The 20,763-nt window shown below is 54.9% G+C and overlaps 1 protein-coding gene and 1 pseudogene across 1 annotated transcript; both read right to left on the bottom strand.

The window, feature by feature from the left end:
- Positions 1 to 267: 267 nt before the first annotated feature.
- P2RX1 (purinergic receptor P2X 1) lies at positions 268 to 18,768 on the bottom strand. The gene is made up of 12 exons (XM_075559203.1): positions 18,632 to 18,768; positions 8,849 to 8,996; positions 8,272 to 8,343; positions 7,778 to 7,847; positions 7,382 to 7,478; positions 7,006 to 7,086; positions 6,637 to 6,778; positions 1,984 to 2,111; positions 1,390 to 1,480; positions 936 to 1,001; positions 436 to 537; positions 268 to 333 (listed from the first exon to the last, which is right to left on the bottom strand). The coding sequence occupies exons 1-12, from the start codon at positions 18,766 to 18,768 to the stop codon at positions 268 to 270; spliced, it is 1,200 nt and encodes a 399-aa protein (XP_075415318.1).
- LOC142460214 (elongin-C pseudogene) lies at positions 2,270 to 2,731 on the bottom strand (annotated as a pseudogene).
- Positions 18,769 to 20,763: the final 1,995 nt, after the last annotated feature.

Below are 20,763 nucleotides of genomic sequence, written 5' to 3'. Positions count from 1 at the left end.
CCAGGAGAAATGCCAAGCGAGGGGTACCTGCTCGGCCCCAGCCCTTCTGACCAGGGGTGGCTGAGGCTAGAGTGGGGCTGCCCTGAAGGTGGAGAGAGCTGAAGCCAGAGCCCAGAATCACACAGGTCTCTTCCCAGGGCCCTGCTAAGCAGCAGCCGGTGTGTGGCTGGTGGAGAGGGCAGCAGGGCTCCAGAGGAGACCTTCGGCCCTGGCCAGGATGCCACCAGAGCCCTGCGCTACGTCCAGACAGGAGTCAGGGACTGAGGTTCAGGACGTCTTCATGTTCTCCTGCAGGTCCAGGATGGAGCTGGTGGCTGCCAGGTCGCGCTCTCCCTGTGTCTACATGCGTGGGTGTGGCCAGATCAAAGTGGGCTCTGGGGAAGCCACGGGCCCTCCCAACACAGACCTGACCAGAAGCCTTGGGAGTTCTCTTACCTCCCCTGGCCCCATGTCTTCCGCGTACTTGAACTTCTTCTGCTTGTAGTAGTGCCTCTTGGGCAGGATGTGAAGCAGCAGTAAGTCACAGAGAACTGTTGCCTGGGGTAGAGGGTGGAGGATAGGGCCTGGGCATCAGGAGTGGGGGTCCAGAACCTTCCACATCCCACGCTGATCCCTGTGGACTGGGTAGTCCTGACAGAATCTTGTCCTCCTCTGGACCTCACATTCTTCTCATGAGCTATGGGGGCATTGCAAGACTCCCGGGGAATCCAAGACTGCCCACATCGCTCTGTCCTGCCCCAGCTCTCAGCCTCGGTCTCTTTAGCTGTGTGGGAGTCAAGGAAGCTGGGAGTGGGCAACATGGGCTCAGTTCAGCGGTGATGGTTGGTTTTTGGAGTGAGTCACTTGTTGGCCCAGCAGTGATGGACACAGTTTGGAGTGAGTGACCTACAGAGGAGGTGTTGGGTGTGCGGGTAATCCATGACCCCAGCACTTACCACCCCGAAGATGCCAATGCCCGAGCCAATGGTGGTCATGGTGGGGATGATGTCAAACTTCCCGGCCTGGGGCAGAGACCAGAGAAGGAAGGGGTTGACAGCCAGAAGGGGCCTGACTGGACAGAGCCTCTCACAGCAATTGTGAAGGCCTGGGACAAAGGGGCTTCCTCACCCTGATTGTTAACTGTCCCTGCAGGCCGGGGTTCTAGCTTGGGGCCAGAGCCCAGCTGCTGTCGAGGAGAGCAGCTGGGTTCTGACCTTAAATCTGCCTGATGGACCCAGGAGGGCAATGGGAGAGGAATGTCCAGTGACTGGAAAGCTCTGCCCTTGACTGACCACACCCCGCTTTATTTGAAGTGAGTAGCACTGAGGGTCTCCCCGCCAACCTCCCAAAAGCCAGGTGCAGGGGCTCAGGCCGGGTCTCTGGCTGGCTGCTCCCTCCCATGACACTCACCTTGCCCTTCACCAGGATGTCAAAGCGGATCCCAAACACCTTGAAGAGGTGGCGCTGGTTGGTCCCGTTCTCCATGAAGTACCTAGCAAACCTAGGGGGGAGGGGATGGGCTGCAGCAGGGGGGCACAGAGCATCTTGGGTCAGGTATTCCCAGAGCTTCGGGGCTGCAAAGGGGCCATGAGTAATGCAGCGCACACACACACACCCCATTATACAGAGAGGGTGATCCAGGGAGGGACAGAGTCTAGCTCAGGGTTGCAAGAGGGCAGACACAGGTAGGACCCCAGACCCAAACCAACAATCCCAGGGAACCCCCTTCAATCCTTCATCTAGCTCCTCACGTCAGCAATTTCCAAGCCATCCAAGCCACAGGGGCCTCTGGAGGACTGAGCCCCAGGGCAGGGGGAGCCAGATCGCTGAGGTCTTGCTGCCCACGGGTGCCATGCTCAGCCAATGCCAGGCAGGAAGGTAGCTCCCCGGGCTCCTTTGTCCCCACCCCACCCCCCAGGGACACGTGCTTTGTCTCAAGGGGCTCTGGGAGGAGAACGCCCAGGGGCGCCAAGGAGAGTGCTAAGGTGGGGGCCGGGCAGGCACCTGAAGTTGAAACCTGGGGACAGATTCTTCTCCTCATAGAGCCCGTGGAACTCGTAGACGGGCTTGCAGTGCCGCACGTGCCAGTCCAGGTCACAGTCCCAGTCGATGGTGATGCCGACCACCCCGCCCTGCAGGGACACGGGCGTTTCAAGAATCCGGCTTTGGGATTGCTGGCCTTTATGTCCCTTGGCTGCTACCATCGCCTCTTGGAGAAGGAATTGTTTTTGTTTGAGAAACTACACCGAGAAGCTGCTTCAGGCCGGAGGCCTTGTCCGCCTCTCTGGCCTCACCTCCTCGCCCTCACCCACACCCACGCCCTGGCTTTCTTTTTACTTCTTCCTGCTTTGCAGTGAACTTTCCTGCGTCCAATGGCACACAGGCAACATGCTATGTGAACAAAAAATCTAACGGAACGACAGGTATTCAATACTGAATCATTGAAGACGCTCGCGGCCATCAGTTCCAGTGTGATTTCAGGTGCAACTGGGAATTCGGGAATCTCAGGGGCGCTGTCGGTGTAGCGAGCGCACACTCTGGGTAGCAGAGGGGATGGGCTGGCTCTCTCCAACGCCGGCCGACCTCCTCGGTGTCATTCTCAGCAGACTGACCTGGGCCCCTCAACGTGGCTTTGCTTCTTGCTGACGTTAGTGCGTGTTCTCTCTTTACGATGGTTCATGGCCATCAGAAGGTAGCCATCTGACATGCACGGCACCGGGCCTTCACAGCCAGTTTTCTCCTCTCCACCCATGATGCTCTTAGGAATCTGAATTCATTTCCATGAGAACCTTAGTAGCTGCCTGGGGAGGCGGAACAGCGGCTTTCATCTGGTGGAAAGTACTGGGTGTCCCCTCCCTTCCTCCACCAGGCTTTCTGACAGTCCCCTCAGGGCTTGGGCCCAGGCACCTTCTTCACAAGCCCGGCTCCTTCACAGTCTTTGTTCACTTTGCCTGACCGCCATCTGTCTCTGGTCCCTTTGGATCCCTGACGGCCCTGTGGGTTAAGCGTTGGGCTGCTAATGGCGAGGTTGGCGATTCAAACCTACCAGCTGCAACTCAGGAAAAAGACGAGGCAATCTGCTCCCATCACATGTTACAGTCTCCAAAGGCCTCTCCAGGGTTGCTCTGAGCAGGAATTGACACGTGGCAGTGGGCTTGCTCAGGAGGAACCTTGGTGGTGCCCTGGTTAAAGCACGCAGCTGCTAACAGAAAGACCAGATCACTGGCAGCCGCGCAGGAGAAACACGTGGCAGTCTGCTCCGTGAAGATTGCCCGTGGGGTGCAGTTCTAGGTTGTCCCACGCGGTCGACATGGGTCAGAATCGGCTCGACAGCAAGAGATTCGGTTGTTTGGGTTTGTTCTGTCATCAGCTCACGTTCTACACTTGTGTTTTCTTGCCGAATGTACGGCACCTTATGTATTTATCTCAGGGGGTTATTTTATTAACCCGCCAATGCTGTAAGCTGCACGAGGCTGTGGCCAACTGTCTCATTTGTTACAGCCTCCTGAGCTCCTAATGCAGGTCATCGCCTAAGCAAATCGTTGTTGAATGAAAAGAGTGAATCTGAAAAGAGTGGATTAAGAAAGAGAAGCCAGGAATGGAATGCATCCTTTGGACCCTGAGATCCCAGCAAGAGGAACCGCCTCCATCCAGGATACAGAGTTGTGACACAAGTGTTGTGGGGAGGTGGCAGCAAGCGGCACCAAGAGCAAGAGGCAGCGTGGTGAGGAAGCAGAGTGCCGGAGACTCATTTGCAGAGTGATTGCCTCCAGACACTTAATTGGGAGAGCCAGGTTTGCTGATCCAGAGCGCTGGAGCTGAGTCCCTTTAGGCTGAGGCTGGTGGTAGAATGCAGTGTCTTTTGGGGCATTTATTGGCAGAGGTCAAAAGGAGCCCCACAGCTTAAAAGAGACTAATCCTGAACAGAACAACTATATCCTGAGCATTTCTAATCCTGAATTATAATCCATTAACTTTCTAATAAATGTCTTAATCATGGCTAGGTGTAGGGGCAGGGACACATGGGATGGGCTGAGAGCATGGGGAAGTAAAATTCCTCAGAGAGACAAGGAATAGGAACAAGGAGGGTGTGGAGCTGAGTTGCAGGGTAAGCTGAGCAATAGAAGAGTTGAGGTGAGGGGCAGGGAGGTGGGCTGTTAGGTGTGAGGTGAGCAGCTGCAGAAGGGGATGGATGAGAGAAATCCCCAGGAGAGGATGAGCCCAACATCACACCAGTTGCTGTGGGGTTGGTTCCAATGCACGGGACTCCCACGTGATCCAGAGTGGAGCTGTGCCTGATAGGATTTTCTTAGCAGGGAATCACCAGGCCTTTCTTCTGAGGCACCTCTGGGTGAACTTGACCTGCCAACCTTTTGATTAGCAGCCAGTTTGCAGCACTCCTGTTTTAGCCGAGGAGGGCCTGATAGTCTGTAGTTAGGTTGTAGGTTGCTACATGGTAAGCCTGACAAAGGGTCGGCAAACAGGCCCATGGGCCACAGCTGGCCCCACCCATCATTGATATATTGTCTGGGGTTGCTTTGGAGTCCCTGAGTGGCACAGGTGGTTAGAGCACTCGGCTGCAGACTAGAAAAAAACCTGAAGGTTTGAACCCACCCAGAGGCCCCTCAGAAGAAAGGCCTGGTGCTTCCACCAAATCAGCTACTGGAAACCCCGTGGGCACAGTTCCCCGGGGACACGCCCGTCAGTTCAAGACTCCAGGGTCACTGGTTGACGGATGCTTTGACTTCAACGACGGAGTCGAGTCAACGTGACAGACCATGTGGAAAACCTGCTGGCCCATGGCTCTAGACAAATGTGTTATGATCGGGTTTTCCTTTGCATGTGTGTGTGTGAACTCACAGGGGAGGGACTGATTTCCACGTCTGAGGAAGTGGACACAGGAGCAGAATGAATGATGGACACAGATGAGGTCATCCACCCCCACTCTTCATCAACGAGGTTAGGTTCCTAACACCAGGTCAGTAGGTGACAGTGGGTGGTAAGAGAAAATGAAAGCGGATCCCATCCGACCAGAAAAATGGAAGTTGACGGTATCACCAGAGAACTGCCAAACCACTGAGAATTATGGCCACGTTGACATGTAACCTTAACTGTCACCGCCATCGTGACTCGCATCTCTCACCACTCCTGTTTCCACATCGCCTCGCTGGTTCACTCCCGTGCAGAATGGTTGGATGTCTGTTTGGTAGCCTTGTGGGGAATGAGAGATGGGGGGCAACGAGGGAGTCTATAAACGAGGAGTGGGTATACCAAAGTGCTGCCACGTGTATGAACTCACTCTATCCTCTAGAGCACCCCCGTGGCTCTGGTCCTGTTTTAAAAACCAGTTCACTGGAGTGGGCTTAGACTCCTGGCGACCCCGTGTGAGTCAGAACAGAACTGAGCTGGGGTTTGCATGGGGTTTTCCATGGTTGGTTTTTCAGAAGACCACCAAGTACAGAAAGGAAGAGATTGGTCTAAGACCCCGCTGCCAGGTGGGGTGGAGCAGGATAGCCTCCGGTCAGAGAGACGCGTGTTCCTTAGGAGGCTGCTGTCCTGACTTGGGTGAGCTGTCCTGTCCATTCCGAGGTGAGTAGCTCTGGGCTGAAATCTTGATGGGTGCACACAGCCAGACCTTTCTCTCACGGAGCCAATGGGTGAGTTAGAATCAACAGCCTTTCGGTTAACCGTCCAGCATGCAGCCATTGGGCCGCCTTATAAGGTATTGTTTTTCTTGGAAACCCAAGTGACCGAAGGTCTCGGCTTCCTGAATTCCCAGGAACCCTTAGCGTGAGAGATTGAGTACACAAAGGGACAAGGACCAGATTGTAGGAGTCTGGGACAGTGGACTTCTGACCCCCAGTCTCGGCAGCACTCAGTCTAGGAAGCCAAATAACAATGCCCACAGGAACTGGCTCCTGATGGCCAGGCCTTATCCCCAAATTGCCAACTTCTCCAACCTGTACCCCTCCCTGCCTCCCACCCCCTGCCTTGCTGCCAACATAGAACCAACCAACGAAAGCCAAGCTCCATGTGCTCCTCTAACCGTTCATTGTCAGATCGCCTGGCAGCATAGTGGTTATGCATTGACTTCTAACTACAAGGTCAGCAGTTCAAAACCACCAGCTGGTCCATGGGAGAACAACAAGGCTTTCCACTGCCATCCAGAGTTGCAGTCTCAGATACCACAGGCGGCAGTTCCACCCTGTCTTCTAGGGTCTCTACGAGTCAGAATTGACTCGATGGCAGAGTCTGGGTTTCTTGTTTTTGAGCTCCCCACCCCAGCAGCTTCTAGCCAAAACATACCCGAACAACAACAGCAGACCTATGGCCTTCACGTTGATTCTGACTCTTAATGCACCTATGGTCCTGGGCTTTGTGACTCAAGGCTGCTTTTACTGGTTTTATTTAGATGGCAGCGGATGTCCAGGTGACAGCATCCACGTCCAGTCACTAATGCTCCCCCCTCTGTGTCAGGCCTATACCAGGTTCTGCTGAGGACGCAGGCCTAGCCCTCAGTATGAGGGGACAGAGCCGGACATACACTTGATCCACACCAGAGAGGCGTTGGGGGAGATGAACTGGTTCTAAAGCCTTTAGGGGCCGGATGGCCCTGGGTCCCAGCACCTGTCCAGTGTCACCCCCTCCCCACTGTACCTTCTCGGCCAGGGAGTTGAAATTCTGGCCGGACTCTTGCACCACATAGCCGAGCTTGAAGACGGGGCACAGTGGGTGGGTGGTCTTGTGATGGAGGCAGCGTTTCATGTAGGTAGCATCCACCTCCTCCACCAGGTTGCGCCTGTGGGGGCAGAGGGCAGGGGCAGCAGCCATGTGCCCGCTGGGAGGGAGCCCAGCTGATCGCAATGCTGGGGGGGGGGACTCCCTCCCAGAAATGCCCTGCCTATAGGCCCCTGGGAAACGGAGGCAGCCCAGCCCAGGGCCAAGGGGCTTCTGCCTGAGGGAGGCCAGCAGGAGGGGAAGAGGGCGTGGAGGCCAAGGGACCCCACAGCTGCCTTTCCCACAAACCTGTTGACCTTGAAGCGTGGAAAGCTGATGCTGTTCTTGATGAAGAGAGTGAAGTTCTCGGCCTCCCGGAGAAGAGCAGGGCTGGAGGAGATGCACTCACTCACTGCCCCTCCCCGGGGGGTCCTGCCTCCTGGGGGGGGCAGGGGGCAGGGAGGGAGGGTTGCAAGCACATGGCCTTCTCTGGTCGGGGGGTGGGCGTGCTTTAATGGTGACTCTCAGGGCCCCTTGATCAGGGGCGAGGCAGGGGACAGGCCTGGGCCCATGGGTGGGTGAAATGGGGTGAGGGTCAAAGACAAAGGTACAGATCCTTCCCAGAGCACAGGGGCTCCTCGGTCTGGCCTGGGGACCCTGCACCCCGGAAAGGACGGGGCATTACCGTGGCACTTGGTCGTCCACCTCCACAGGACACCAGCTGAAGATCTCACAGGTGTGCACAGTGCTGTTGAAGGCCACACACTTGCCCGTGCGGATTCCTGGGGCCAGGAGGGGGGCCTGAGTGCCCATGCTGAACTGGGGGTGCAGCCGAGATCCCAGGCCCCACCCTTCGGAGCTCCATGGATAGAGTGCTCAAGAGAAGGAGTCTCAGGATAGATGGTTGGGACAGGGCAGGGCATGGTCTGGGTGGCTGGAAGGGCAGCAAGCTGAAAGGCTTCCTGGGGAGGACAGCCTGGGATGGGCACAGGCAGATCAGAGGAAAGGCGGCCTGAGGGGCCACAGGGCCTGGACCCCAGAGGGGCCGTGGCAGGAGGGATGTGACGGAGGCGGGCCTTACCCTGGGCCTTCCTTTCTGCCTTTCCAGGTCTGCAGCTGCTGTCATCTTTGCATGTGCCCCCTTCCGGGTGCTGAGAGAGAGGAGAGCTGCTGGCCCCAGACCTCTTGGGTGGGGTCCTGAGAAGAGCCCCTCCCGCCCCCAGGGCCCTAAGGAGGATGTGAGGCAGACTCTCAGACCCCTTTGGGGGTGACTCTGGGTCACAATTCCCTCCTCCGAGCCCCCCCACCTGCGGAGGGGCGGGGAGTGAGGCACTGGGAGGCATCTACAGTGAACTCACTGGGCTACTAGCCAAAAAGTTGTCGGTGCTAGCCCCACCCCCGACCCCCAGAGATGCCCAGAGAGTCCCTTTGGATGCCCTGTGGCACAAACTTCTGCTCTAACTGGTCAGGCCCGGAACCCCACTCCTGTGGCCCCAAGTCTCTGTGGCTTCCCCTCCAGGACCCAAGGGAGCCTCCCCCCAAGCATGGTCTCCCTGGGGGCTCCCCAGGCCTCACCTCTGCACAGTAGCCTTGAACCTGCCGGGGGGTCATGATGAAATTGGTCATGACCACAAAGGAGCTGTCCCCCTGGAAGGAAGGGCCAGCAGAGGATGGAGCAGGGCTGATAGCTGGGAGGGGACCCCAAGAATCAAACACTGCCCAGCAGGCCCTGGGGCCACCTACAGACCCAAGCCAACCAAGCCCACTGCCGTTGAGTTGATGCCAACTCATTGCAATCCTACAGGGCAGAGTAGAACTGCCCCCTGTGGGCTTCTGAGGCTGTAACTCTTTATGGGAGTAGAAAGCCTTATCTTTCTCCCAAGGCCACTGGTGGTTTTGAACTGCCCTTATGGTTAGCAGGCCAACACGTAAACCCACTATGCCACCAGGGCTCCCTCCCACCCACCAGCAGACTCTGTACCCCAGGATGTCATTGTGGGGATGTCTTATGAGGTCAGGCCAACAGATTTACAGGGAAACTGAGGGCTAGAGAGAAAGAGGAGATGGGACTGGTCCCTCAGCAAGGCTGACTGAGCCCAAACCACCTCAGAGCCTGGGTTGCAGGAGGAAGGCCCGGCCCAAATCAGCTCACCTGGGCTGGGAAGACGTAGTCCGCCACATCCCAGACCTGGAGTCCCAGGTTCGGGAGCTTAGTCACAGCCAGGCCCTTGAGTTTCACAGACACACTGCTGATGAGGCCGCCCGAGGTCTGGTAACCCTTCTCGTAGACAAACACCCACCTGCAGCGGGGGCGGGGGGGGAGCACTGTGGGCCACTGTCTGCCCTTTGCGGGCAGTGCCTGCGTAGTGCAGTGGTTAAGCACTCAACTCTGAACCAAAAGATTGATGATTTGCGCCCACCCCAAGAAGCCTCTGAAGAAAGGTCACAGCCTTGAAAGCCCAACGGGGTGTAGTTCTACTGCGCAGCATTCAGGGGTGCAGTCCTACTGCTTAGCACGGGGTGGGGTGTGGGTGTGGTTCTACTGCGCAGCACGGGGTGGGGTGCTGTTCGACAGCGCAGCACGTAGGGGTGCCATGAGTCAGCAATGACTCCAGAGTCTTCATTTGAGTGTGGCTTGTAACAGAAACACAAGTGAGTGAAATGAATTTTCTCACAATCTGCAAGTCCAAATGTAGGGCCCCAGATCTAGCGGGAGCTCTCTCTCTCTGCCAGCTCTTGGGGGAGATTTGAGTCTCAGCCTCTAGCCTTCTTCCTGGCATTCCCTCAACCTCTCTACTCGGCACTCATCTTTTGGCCACTTGTGCCCTCACATTCACAGACATCGAGTGGATCTCAACTCACAGCAGACCACCCCTGCCCAGGGACAGGATAGAATTGCCGCTGTGGATTTCCAAGAGTGTGGCTCTATGGGAGCAGAAAGCCTCGTCTTTGTGGAGCCGCTGGTGGTTTCGAACTGCTGACCTTGCAGTTAGCAGCCCCTTGAATAACCACTACTCCACCAGGGCTCTCCAGTCTATGCCTATCTTTCCCTTTTTATATCTCACAATGATTGGACTGGTTGAAACTCTTCAACACAACAAAGAAAACTCTATTCCCAAATGAGACAGATAGCTAGATACATAGATACATAGATAGACAGACAGACTTTGGAGAAAACATACACAACAAATTAGGTCCTTATTTAACAATGTCTTCACATATTATTCGGTGGCATTACACTGCTCAGCATGTGCCAGCATTCTCATTATTTCCCTCTGGTTGTTCCATTTCTATTCATCTAGCTTCCCTATCCCACCTTGCTTTCTCATATTTGGTAAATACTGACCAGGAGCCAAATGGGATTCCAGCATGAGCATAAGGCCAGATCCCAAGGCCTATTTTGAAGGGACATGGTTCAGTTCATAACAACTTGGCAAATGGGTCTGGCCCCGTTTGTCACCAGTAGATATGCCCTGTCATTTCCCTCCCCTAGATGGCCCCCACCAGCCACATCCTGGGCTGATGCCGCATTCTTTCCCTTTGAAAAGACTCCTGTCTGAGGAAGAGGCCCAGGGAGCCACTTCGAGTCAGCTGCTTTCCAAGCACAGGGCTTGGGCTTGGAGACTGGCCTGGAGGACACGCGGTTGGAGCCCCGCCCTCCTTCCACCCTAACTCCCTGCCTCTGAGAAGCAGCAGAGCTCTGTGGTTTGGGGTAAGCCCTTCAATCTCCCTGGCCTCACCTTCCTCATCTGTACAATGGGGGTAATAAACAATAGCATCAGTCATATCAGTCTCGTATGGGTGTGTGTCCAATGAGCTAATGAGAGTAAAAGCGATTGATGGGGAGTTAAGTACGATGTAAAAAAACTAATTGCTGCCACTGAAAATGATCTCATTAGAAGGTGCTGGATAGAGAGGGAGAAAAATGTGGAACAAAACCTGAATTCATAAAAGAGAGCAAGCTTATGGTCAGACCGAGACAGGTGGGTCCTTAGTCACCCTTCAGGTGTGGAATTGAACTTATCCACCCAAACCAACCCACAAACTGATCGTCCATGGTGAGTCAATGCGGACTCTCAGCGACCCTTAGATGGTGGAACTGCCCCAAGAGTTTCCAAGCCTGGGACTGTTCTCAGGAGTAGAAAGCCCCATCGTTCCCCCTCAGAGTAGCTGGTGGTTTTGAACTGCCGACCTTTTGGATCACAGTCCAAAGCATAACCACTACACTAGCAGGGCTCCTTCCAACTCACTTGCTCACCCACCATGTCAGCAGAATCAACCATTGAAGATCAAAAAGACAGCATTTACTGTCCAAAGGCAAAGTTCAGGGGGTTGGGGGCTGGGGGGTGGGGAAGGCATGGAAACAGAAGATCCTGGAGGCAGTGAGATAAGGGACTGGGATTTCTTTGAAGGGAGAGCAATGAGTTGGAACAAAATGTGCATGGATTGTTGAATATAAAACAGATCATCTTGCTCCAGAACCTTCACCTAATTCACAGTGTTAGAAGTTACAAAGAATCCCAGTCGTCCTCAATTCCAGATCGAGGTGACCCGTGCGTACCCGGAGTGTAAAGAACGAAGCCCTTATGGGGTTTTCAGTGGCTGGTTTTCTGATGCAGTCGCCAGGCCATTCTTCCCAGGTCTTTCCAGGGAGGATTCAAGCCTCCAGCCTTCCAGTTTCTCCTGGGGGTTGCTTAACCAGTGGCACCACCAGAGGCGGCAAGTGTTATAATAGGTATGAGCCCACCCACTGCCTTCGAGTAAATTCCAATTCACATGGCACCATAGGACAGAACAGAATGCTTCAGGAAAGCAGGGAGCCTCCTTTTTCTCCCACGGAGTGGCTAGTGGGATTGAACCACCAACTGTGCAGTTAGCAGCTCAAGTTAACCTGTGTTACCACTCAGACTCTTAGCCAGACAATAGATGTTATTGTTAATTTAGTCATGCTGGGAGCCCCTGGGACAGGGGACTAGAAAGGAAACAAAGGCACAGTGACCATCACAAGGGGCATGTGATGAAACCAGTCAGGCTGGATGCCGCCTGCCCCCTTGGGCGATGTCCTACCCTTCCCAATATCTGAGAACCTCAGCTCCTCTGGATCCTCACCTTTCAGCCTATGAGGTTCAGCTTGGGCTGACTCCACTCCTAACCCTCAGGGTTAGAGATTGGTACCAGGATGGACATATGACCTCAGACATATTGACAGTGAAGCCAGGACTTATCTGGGAATTGCTGCGGGTGATGAAGCATCTAGGTTTCAAGTGCCTAAGGGTGCCCTGTTATCTTTGCCACCTCACAGAGAGAGCAAGAATGAGACTCCTGACAGCATGGCTGGACACCTGGATCTAGCCGCACCTGAAGCTGGATTTTTTCTTTCTTTATTACATGAGCCAATACTTTCCTTTTGGTTAAGCTAGTTTGAGATTGGTTTCTGTTTAAAACTGAGAGCCTTAGATAGCATTCCTCTCCTATTATTTCAGGGGAGACTCTTTTGGACAGTCAGTATAACTGTGTGTGTGTGTGGTGTGTAGTGTGTATGTGTATATGTGTGGTGTGTGTGTGTGTCCCATATGAGTGTGCATCTCCATGGCTGTGCCTGGCTGAGAGCACGTATTATGCCGCCTTCATCCCTCACCCTACCCTCAGTGGCCTGTCCAAGCAGAGCTGAAAACTGCCTACCTCTCTCCAGGTCTGGTTTCCCCGGCTCTGCTAGCTCCCTGGTGATTGGACCAGCATGCTACTTTAGCTGGCTCTCTGCCTCAACCTGTGTGCTACACTACCCTTGGACCAAGACAACACGTAGATCATGTTGCTAGAGCTTGAGGCTGGTGGATCCTGTCACATGCTTGAGTTCGAGATCCCATCGGGGCCTGCCTGGCTAAGATCCCAAGATACTGACTGTTGCTGACCACCTTGCTGCCTGCTGCCTCAGACAGACTCTGCCTGCCTTGCCTGAGGGAAGACTCTGCTGTCTGCTTCCTTGACCTTGGACTCAGCGGCTCACGAGTTGAAGGACTTCCAGTATATTAACTGTTCCATGAAAGTGAGTTGAACTGAGCCCTCTGTGCTGCTGTGTGGACTAATTAGCTGTTAGATTCCTTCTCACTGTGTATACACATAATCACAAGTGTCCTGATTTTGTTTCTCTAGAGAACCCTGCCTAACACAACTCGGAACCAAGAGTCTATGGGCCATAGTTTGAGGAGCAGTTCTGATGAGGTCTTTTCATGAAAATTAGCATCATCTGTGGTATACATCAGGCACTTTACAAATGAACCTCATATTTTCACTGTCCCTGGTGGCATAGTGGTTATGAGTTTGGCTGCTAATGACAAGGTCAACAGTTCGAAACCACCAGCCACTCTGAGAGAGAAAGATGAGGCTTACTACTCCTGTAGAGAATTACAGTCTCAAACCCCCCAGGGGCCATCCCACCCTGTCACAGAGGGTCTGTGAATCGGCTTCTACTCAATGGCCGTGAGTTTGGTTTGGTTTGGGATTCTTCCTTTGCCTTAAAGGTTGATCCAACCCCACAGCCCTGGCTTCTGTCTACAGCCCAGGTAGAAGCCCCAGTGAGGTGACACAGAACATGGCACCCCTACATCTACCTCGAGTGCTGCACCCTCCTCTGAGTTCCAGCTTCACACAATCGTTCAGTCATTCAACAAATGTGTGGTTACTGAGGCCCAGCACAGCGGGTTAAACATGGGCAGCAAAGGACACAGCCGGCCGTTCAAACCACTGGCAGCTGCAGCGGAAGTGGCCTGCTCCCATAAGAATTAGTCTCAGAAACCCAGAGGGGCAGTTCTACTTTGGCCTACAGGGTCAGCAGGACTCAACATGGACTTGGTGGCAATGCATTCGGCGGCTGTGTGCACAGAGTCTCTGGGTGGCACAGATGGTGAGAATAAGAAAGGCCTGGCTATAGCAGCCTTGAAAGCCAGAACCCCCTGCCACCGGATTGGCTCATTGGTTCTGATTCCTGGCAGCCCTATAGGATAGCACAGAACTGCCCGAGCCTATGCCGAGGCTTTTGCATAGAAGCAGATTTCCTACCTGAGGGGCTGGAGGTCTTGGCCAACCTGAATGTGGGGATGGAGGTCTCTACCTCCGTTTCAGTCACTCTCTCCATCCCTAAGTCATCCATCTGAGTTGCAGCCCTCCAGCATTTGTCCCTCTAGCCAGTTCTGTCTCTAAGTCTGCCTGCCCTCCCCTCGCCCTATTGCTCCATTGGTCACAACTCCAGACATTCCAACAAGTACATGGTGGGGTACAGTCCCTCCTCAAGAAAGAGCAAACAGAGCAGGCCCCAATCCCAGCTACATGGACCCCCCCCCCCACTCCCAGAAGAATGCACAACAGAGGACAGGACTGCAGCTCCAGCTCAGGGAGAGGGGCGCGTCTGATCAGAGCACACGGGAGCAATTGAAGAGGGAAGGAGGGAAGGAGAGTGGAACACAGCCTGGCCCACCAAGCCCCAAGAACGACATTCCTGCTTGGAGCAGCCAATGCACAGAGAGGACCATAGGGCCGGCCCCACCACAAGACAGGACAGTCCTCATTGACCCATAGCACTACGGGGCTCAACACTGGAGACTCAGTGCAGGATTTGTGCCCAATCCGACCCCATCACACCAGGATGAAACACTCCGGCGTAAAAAAAAAAAGAAAGGGGGGGGGGGGAAGAGGACCTGATACAAGGGGCTTAAGTGGAGAGCAAATGCCTTGAGAATGATTGGGGCAGGGAATGTATGGATGTGCTTTATACAATTGATGTATGTATATGTATGGATTGTGGTAAGAGTTGTTTGAGTCCCTAATAAAATGTAAAAGAAGAAAAGAGAAAAAAATGATTAGGGCAAAGACTGTACAGATGTACTTTATACAATTGATGTATGTATATGTATGAACTGTGAAAAGAATTGTATCAGCCCCAATAAATTGTTAAAATTAAAAAAAATTAAAAAAAAAAAAGAAAGAAAGAAACACTAAGGGCATGCATCAGAGCAGCAAGGGGAGCAAAGCAATGAAGTTCCTGAGGAATCCCAAAAATAGACTTTGGGGGCAGGGCATGGCCCCCCATCAGACTGGGCCAGAAAACACTCATGAAGGTCAACAGACAGATCTGGAACTATTTATAGGCTCTTCTTTTTGGTTGTTGTTATTTTCTGTTTTGTTTGGGTGGTTTTTTAGTTTTGTTTTTGCTCTTTGTTTTGTTTTTGTGTTTATCATTGTTCTTGCATGTCAACCTAGATAAGATAGGTGGGATAAGCAATCCAGCGAGGAAAGCAATTGGAACTGAAAGTTGGGGGGGGGGGCGGGATACAGGAGATGGGGAGGCTGGGGAAAGGAAATGGGGAGTCTGCCAACCCAGGGACAAAGGAAGAACAAGTGATCCAAAATCTATGGTGAGGAGGGCATAGGATGCCGGGTGGGGCTTAATCAAGTGGAATGTAGCCAAGAGGAATTACTGAAAGCCAAATGAAGGTTGAACATAGTAGTGGGACAAGAGGAAATAGAGGAAAGAACTAGGAGGCAAAGGACATTTACAGAGGTCTAAATATTGGCATGTACATTGTGCAAATATATATAATGAAAGGGAAATAGATATATATATATATTTATGTTAAGTATTAAGGTAGCAGACAGACATTGGGTCTCTACTCAAATGCTCCCTCAACGAAAGAACACTTTGTTTCAATAACCCTGCATTCTGTGATGTTCACTTTCCCAACACTATCGCTGAAGACAAAGCGGGTGCATAAGTAAATGTGGTGAAGAAAGCTGATGGTGCCCAGCTACCAAAAGATATAGTATCTTGGATCTTAAAGGCTTAAAGATAAACAAGCTGCCGTTTAGCTCAGAAGCAACAAAGTCCACATGGAAGAATCATACCAGTCTGTGTGATCATGAGGTGTCAATGGGATCAGGTATCAGGCATCAAAGACCCAGAACAAAAAAATCATATCTATGTGAATGAGGGGGAGTGTGGAGTGGAGACCCAAATCCCATGTGTAAACAATTGGACATCCCCTTACAGAAGGGTCACAAGGAAGAGACGAGCCAGTCAGAGTGCAGTATAGCACTGACAAAACACACAACTTTCCTCTAGTCCAGTGGTTCTCAACCTTCCTAATGCTGCGACCCTTTAATACAGTTCCTTATGTTGTGGTGACCCCCCCAACCATAAAATTATTTTTGTTGTTATTTCATAACTGTAATTTGCTACATTGGGCAACCCCTGTGAAAGGGTCATTTGACCCCCAAAAGGGTCGCGACTCACAGGTTGAGAACCGCTGCTCTAGTTCTTTAATGCTTCCTCACCTTCACTATCATGATCCCAATTCTGCCTTACAAATCCAGCTAGACCAGAGCACGTACACTGGTACAGATACGATCTGGAAACACAGGGAATCCAGGACAGATAAACCACTCAGGACCAATAATGAGAGTAACGATACCAGAAGGGGAAGATGGGAGGGAAAATTGGGGAACTGATCACAAGGATCTACCTATAACCCCACCACCCCTGCCCCCAGGATGAATAACAGAAAAGTGGGTGAAGGGAGACAGCGGTCAGTGTAAGACATGAAAAATAATAATTTATAAATTATCAAGGGTTCATGAGAAAGGGAGGGTGGGAAGGGAGGGGGTAAAATGAGGAGCTGATACCAAGGGCTCAAGTAGAATGAAAATGTTTTGAAAATGAGGGAAACATATGTACAAATGTGCTTGACACAATGGATGGATGGATGGATTGTGATACAAGCCCCCAATAAAATTATTTAAAAAGAAAAAAGAAAGAGCAAACTCTTGAGCGTGGGGCTGTGTCTTCCCAGCCCCTTCCAGGTGACCTGATGGTTGATACGTGAGGCTGACTTCTAGGCTGTGCTGGCAGTGCAGTACCGGAACATGGCCACACGAGAGCGCCAGAGACAACAGGAGCCGCAGCCCAAGCGGAGCCGGGACTTGGGAGCAGGAATGGGTGGCAAGGCTTTGTGGCCTCTGGGCTGCTGAGCTCCTTGGGCGGGCTGGTGCTCCTCTCTGCGGGGGGCTTCCCTGTCAGACCAGCCAGCCTGGCTTTGAGTCCTGACAGCCCCGTTTCCTAGCGAGAACTTCTTTATTCCTGACCACAACCATTTGGATGGAACCTGAAGGGATTTTCTTGGGGGAGAAAGGGGCTACTGCGGTCCCCCAATCTGGGAGTCTCTTGTTCAGGACATGCGTGGATGACAGGGCCTTGGTACCAAGTACAAGTGGGTGTCCTTCCTGTGACCAGGCAGACCCTGGTGCTGCTCACAGATGCAGATCTCGAAACAGAAGTGGGGAGCTGAGCTCCAAAGACGCAGGGACCACAGTGGGGGCGGGGGGGGGGGCAGCGTCCTCCCTGCCTTACCAGGGGAGGGGCGGGCTTTGCCTGAGTGGGCAACTCCTCTCTCCCTGGGAAGATCAGGAACGGAGTGGGTCAGCACGGCCCAAGACCCCAGGGTCCCCAGTGCAGAGGTGTCCCAGGGGTGGGAAAGAGGAAGACTACAGGCAGGGCTGAGGGTGGGGTCAGGGGCTCTAAGGATGCCCACTCCCTGTCTGGCGAGGGAAGCCCACTGCAGGGGTCAATGGTGGTGAACAGTACACAGGTAGAGGCAGGCAGGTCTCCGAGGACTGGGTCCTGGCCCTGGCCCTGGCCCTGGCCCTGGCCCTGGCTCTGGCCCCACCCCACCAGCTCTAAGGCCTGGGGGATAGGTAGGGTCAGAGGGAAGGCTAGGGGCCCTGAGCTGGCCCACCCTGGTCAAATCCACTGCATTGTCCCTGTTCCTTCCCCCAACACAAACAGGGAGAGTCCTCAGGTCACACAGAAAAGTCAGGGAGACTGCCAGGCACCCCCTGACTTCCAGCTGGGGCTGAGCCCCCTCCAAGATTCCCATGGGCCTCCACAAGCCCTCGGCAGAGTCCCTGTGAGTGGACACGATGCCCCAACATCGGGCACACACGTCAGGTACCCGGCCACAGCCCCAGGGACACTGAGCAGACACACCCACCATGCCCATGCCCAGTCACAGGAGGACTCACAAGGCACAGACACGTCCGCATCAGGCCTGTCTGGACACCTACAAGGCCCAGGCAGGGTCCCCAGGACAGCCCTGCACTCTTGGTACAGGGGGTGAGGGGGGTCCAGAGACACCTTGAAGGGAGCCGTCACTCCGGAGGCCAGGACTGACTCCCAATTACTGCGTGATTCCCGGCCATGAAGGCACCAGGACGTCAGGACCCGAGGGCGTCTGAGGTTTCCCAGATGGTGCCATGCTCTTTCTGGGAGCAGATGGGCAGGTCTGTCCGCTCGGGCAGCAGCTGGGGGTTCGACCCCTCGACCATTCTGTTACAGCTGACCGCTTGCGTGTGAGTGCGGCCCCACCAGGCGTCCCTCCCTGTGCTTTAAACCAAACCAGCCCGCCATGAGCCGGCAGAGTCCAGTGTGTCCTGCAGGACAGAGTGAGGGCAGAATGGGCCGCCGGGGAAGCAGACAGCCCATCTTCCTCCCAAGGCATGGCTGGTGGGTTTGAACTGCTGACCTTGTGGCGAGGAGTCCAGCACACTCCCCCCACCGCACTCCCGGCAGTGCAGGGAGGAACATGTCTTAGACTCCGGCTTGGCTGGGAGATCAGGGGTGATAAGGCAGGGGCAGCTGGCCAGAGGCCCGGCCTCTTGTTCACCCTTTGGCCCCAAGCAGGGCCTCCCCTCTGCCTGCAGGTCCCCCGGCACTGGGGAGCAAGCAGAGCTTGCTGCTGCTTCTGAACAGCCTGGAAGTTTGTCCAGAGGGTCCTCCAACGGACTCGGAGGAAGAAGATCCCCGTGGCACAATGGGGGCACCCCTGAGCTAAGCAGGAGGACCAGGTTGGGGGCTGGTGAGAGGACGGCAGGAGGGGCCCAGACTCACCCCACGACGTAGACCAGGACGACGAGCTGGGTCAGCCGGAAGATGACGCCCACCTTTTTGTTCCGCACCAGCACCATTCGGGGGGTGTCATACTCGAAGAAGAAGGCAGCCAGCTCGTCCTGGACCCGCCTGGCCATGGCGACGGGGCAGGGGGCAGGGGGTGCTGAGCACTGGGCCCCCCGCACAATCAGAGGTGAGTGGGCCGTCAACACTCACAACCCCTCCTGGACATCGGTGGGGGGTATGGGGGGGCGTGCAGCTTCCAGGTGGGGCTGGGTAGGGGAGGTGGGGGTCAGAGGTCAGGAGTCAGAGGTCAGGTTGGAGGTACATGGGTTGGGAGGGAGAATCCTTGGGTGGTCAGAGCCGCTCTTGGCCAGGGCCAGGCAGTGGACTGCAGGCCAGCCGCTCCCGTGGACAAATAAATTCCCAAAGATAGATGGGGGCGGGGCTGGTGGGGCCACCCAGGCCCAGCCCCTAGACCCCTTCTGGCTCCGCCTGAGTCCTGCTGGGTTCCGGAAACAGTAGTTGTTGGCAGGAAACCACAGGCCACCTTTCAAAGGGGCATAGATAAAGCGGTTGGCCTCCCCAGCCCCAAGTGGGCAACCAGGACTGGGGGCCACCGGGGAGGCGTCAGACTAGCACCCACCCAAAGCCAGGGACCCATCCTCAGCCACCCACAGACATCCTCCCGTACTCCATCCCTGGGGGTCTGCAGCTAGTGGGGCAGAAGAGGAAGGAAGGTGAGTCCGGCCTGGCTACCTCTCACGCCCTGTGCCCCTGGCCCTCAGCCCTGTCCCCGCAGCCCTCGTCTGTGTGGGGCTGCACGCTCCTCTCCCACAGCCTGTTTGCTCCGCCTCTGAGCAGAGCGGAGAGGGAGGCCAGGCCAGAGGACACAGGGTGCCCCTGCCCCTGTCTCTAACACCTCGAGAGGACACGCATGTCAGCAGGCAGAACGACCATCACTGCTCAGCCTTTGCCCCCCAGGCTGCCATGCCCCCTGGAGCTGCTTCCTTATCGGTGGTAACAGGGGCCTGAGAAGGGGCGAGAACCAGAGGCCACGACTGCAGTCTCTCCCTCATGGACCCCAGCCCAGCCTCTGAAGGTAGAGGGTCCCAAGAGATGTTGGGGGGTAGGGAGAGCCTTAGGTCTGGAGGTCTCTCTCCCCACTCCCACTCCTCCTTTTGCACCTAAGAAACTGAGGTGCCCATTGGAGCAATGCACTGTCCAGCTCACCCAGGGGGCTACTGAGGTCCAAGCCCGAAGCAGTAGCCCTTGCTGATCTCCCAGAGGGAGCACCCCTCAAGCTGCTGCACCCCCCCACCCCAGGGTTGATAAGGAGTCTTCTTCCCAAAGCCTTTAACTAGGTGGGGAGCCAGGCCCCTTCCTGAACCCCGGCACCCTCAGGTCAGTTCCTCAAACAGAGCAGCCTCACCCCTGTTCTCGCCACTCCTGGGTGATTCTCTCAGACGCGGCAGTGGGATGGCACCCTGGGGGAGGCCAGTCAGGGCCCATATGGCTTCTCTGAGGAAAACCTCAGAGATGCCTTGGGCCCACCCTGGGGCAACCAAGGCCCCTAGGCCAGATCTTACCCATCTGACACAAGAGCCCGTCCCTTCCCCTTCAGGTCCATCACTTTTGGAACCAGTGTTCTGGCAGGAGCTGCCTGGGACGGGAGAGAGGGTGGGCTTCAGACTGGGTCTGAGTCATCTAGTTGGGAGTGCTCAGGCCAGGGGGAGAGGGGAAGGGAGAAGAGGGAGGAAGGAGAGGAGGAGATAAGAGAGAGGGAGGGAGTGAAGGAAGAGACAACCCCTCCCATCGCCACCACCTCATCCTCCTCCTCCCTCTCCCGAAACCAGGCTAGCAGACTGACCAACAGACCAGCCGCCTGGCGGACAGACAGACCTGTAGCACACGCTTGTCTATCTGCCTGTTACAGCCTTGGTCCTGACCCGACACCCAGAAAACAGCCCGGGAAGCCACAGAGCACCGGCTCACTTGGGCACATCATCCACCATGTGTCCCAAAGAGGAAGAAACCCAAAGCCACGGAGCTTCTCGCCCCAAATGTCTCTTGCTAATGACGCTCGGGGAGGAAGCTAGCCGCTGACCCTCCCAGCGGCCCTTACGCTGGTT

The sequence above is a fragment of the Tenrec ecaudatus genome, chromosome 10 (assembly GCF_050624435.1).
Source record: "Tenrec ecaudatus isolate mTenEca1 chromosome 10, mTenEca1.hap1, whole genome shotgun sequence".
Classification (NCBI taxonomy): domain Eukaryota; kingdom Metazoa; phylum Chordata; class Mammalia; order Afrosoricida; family Tenrecidae; genus Tenrec; species Tenrec ecaudatus.
The sequence above is the reverse complement of the archived record's forward strand: the minus strand, read 5'-3'. Positions and strand labels throughout refer to the sequence as shown.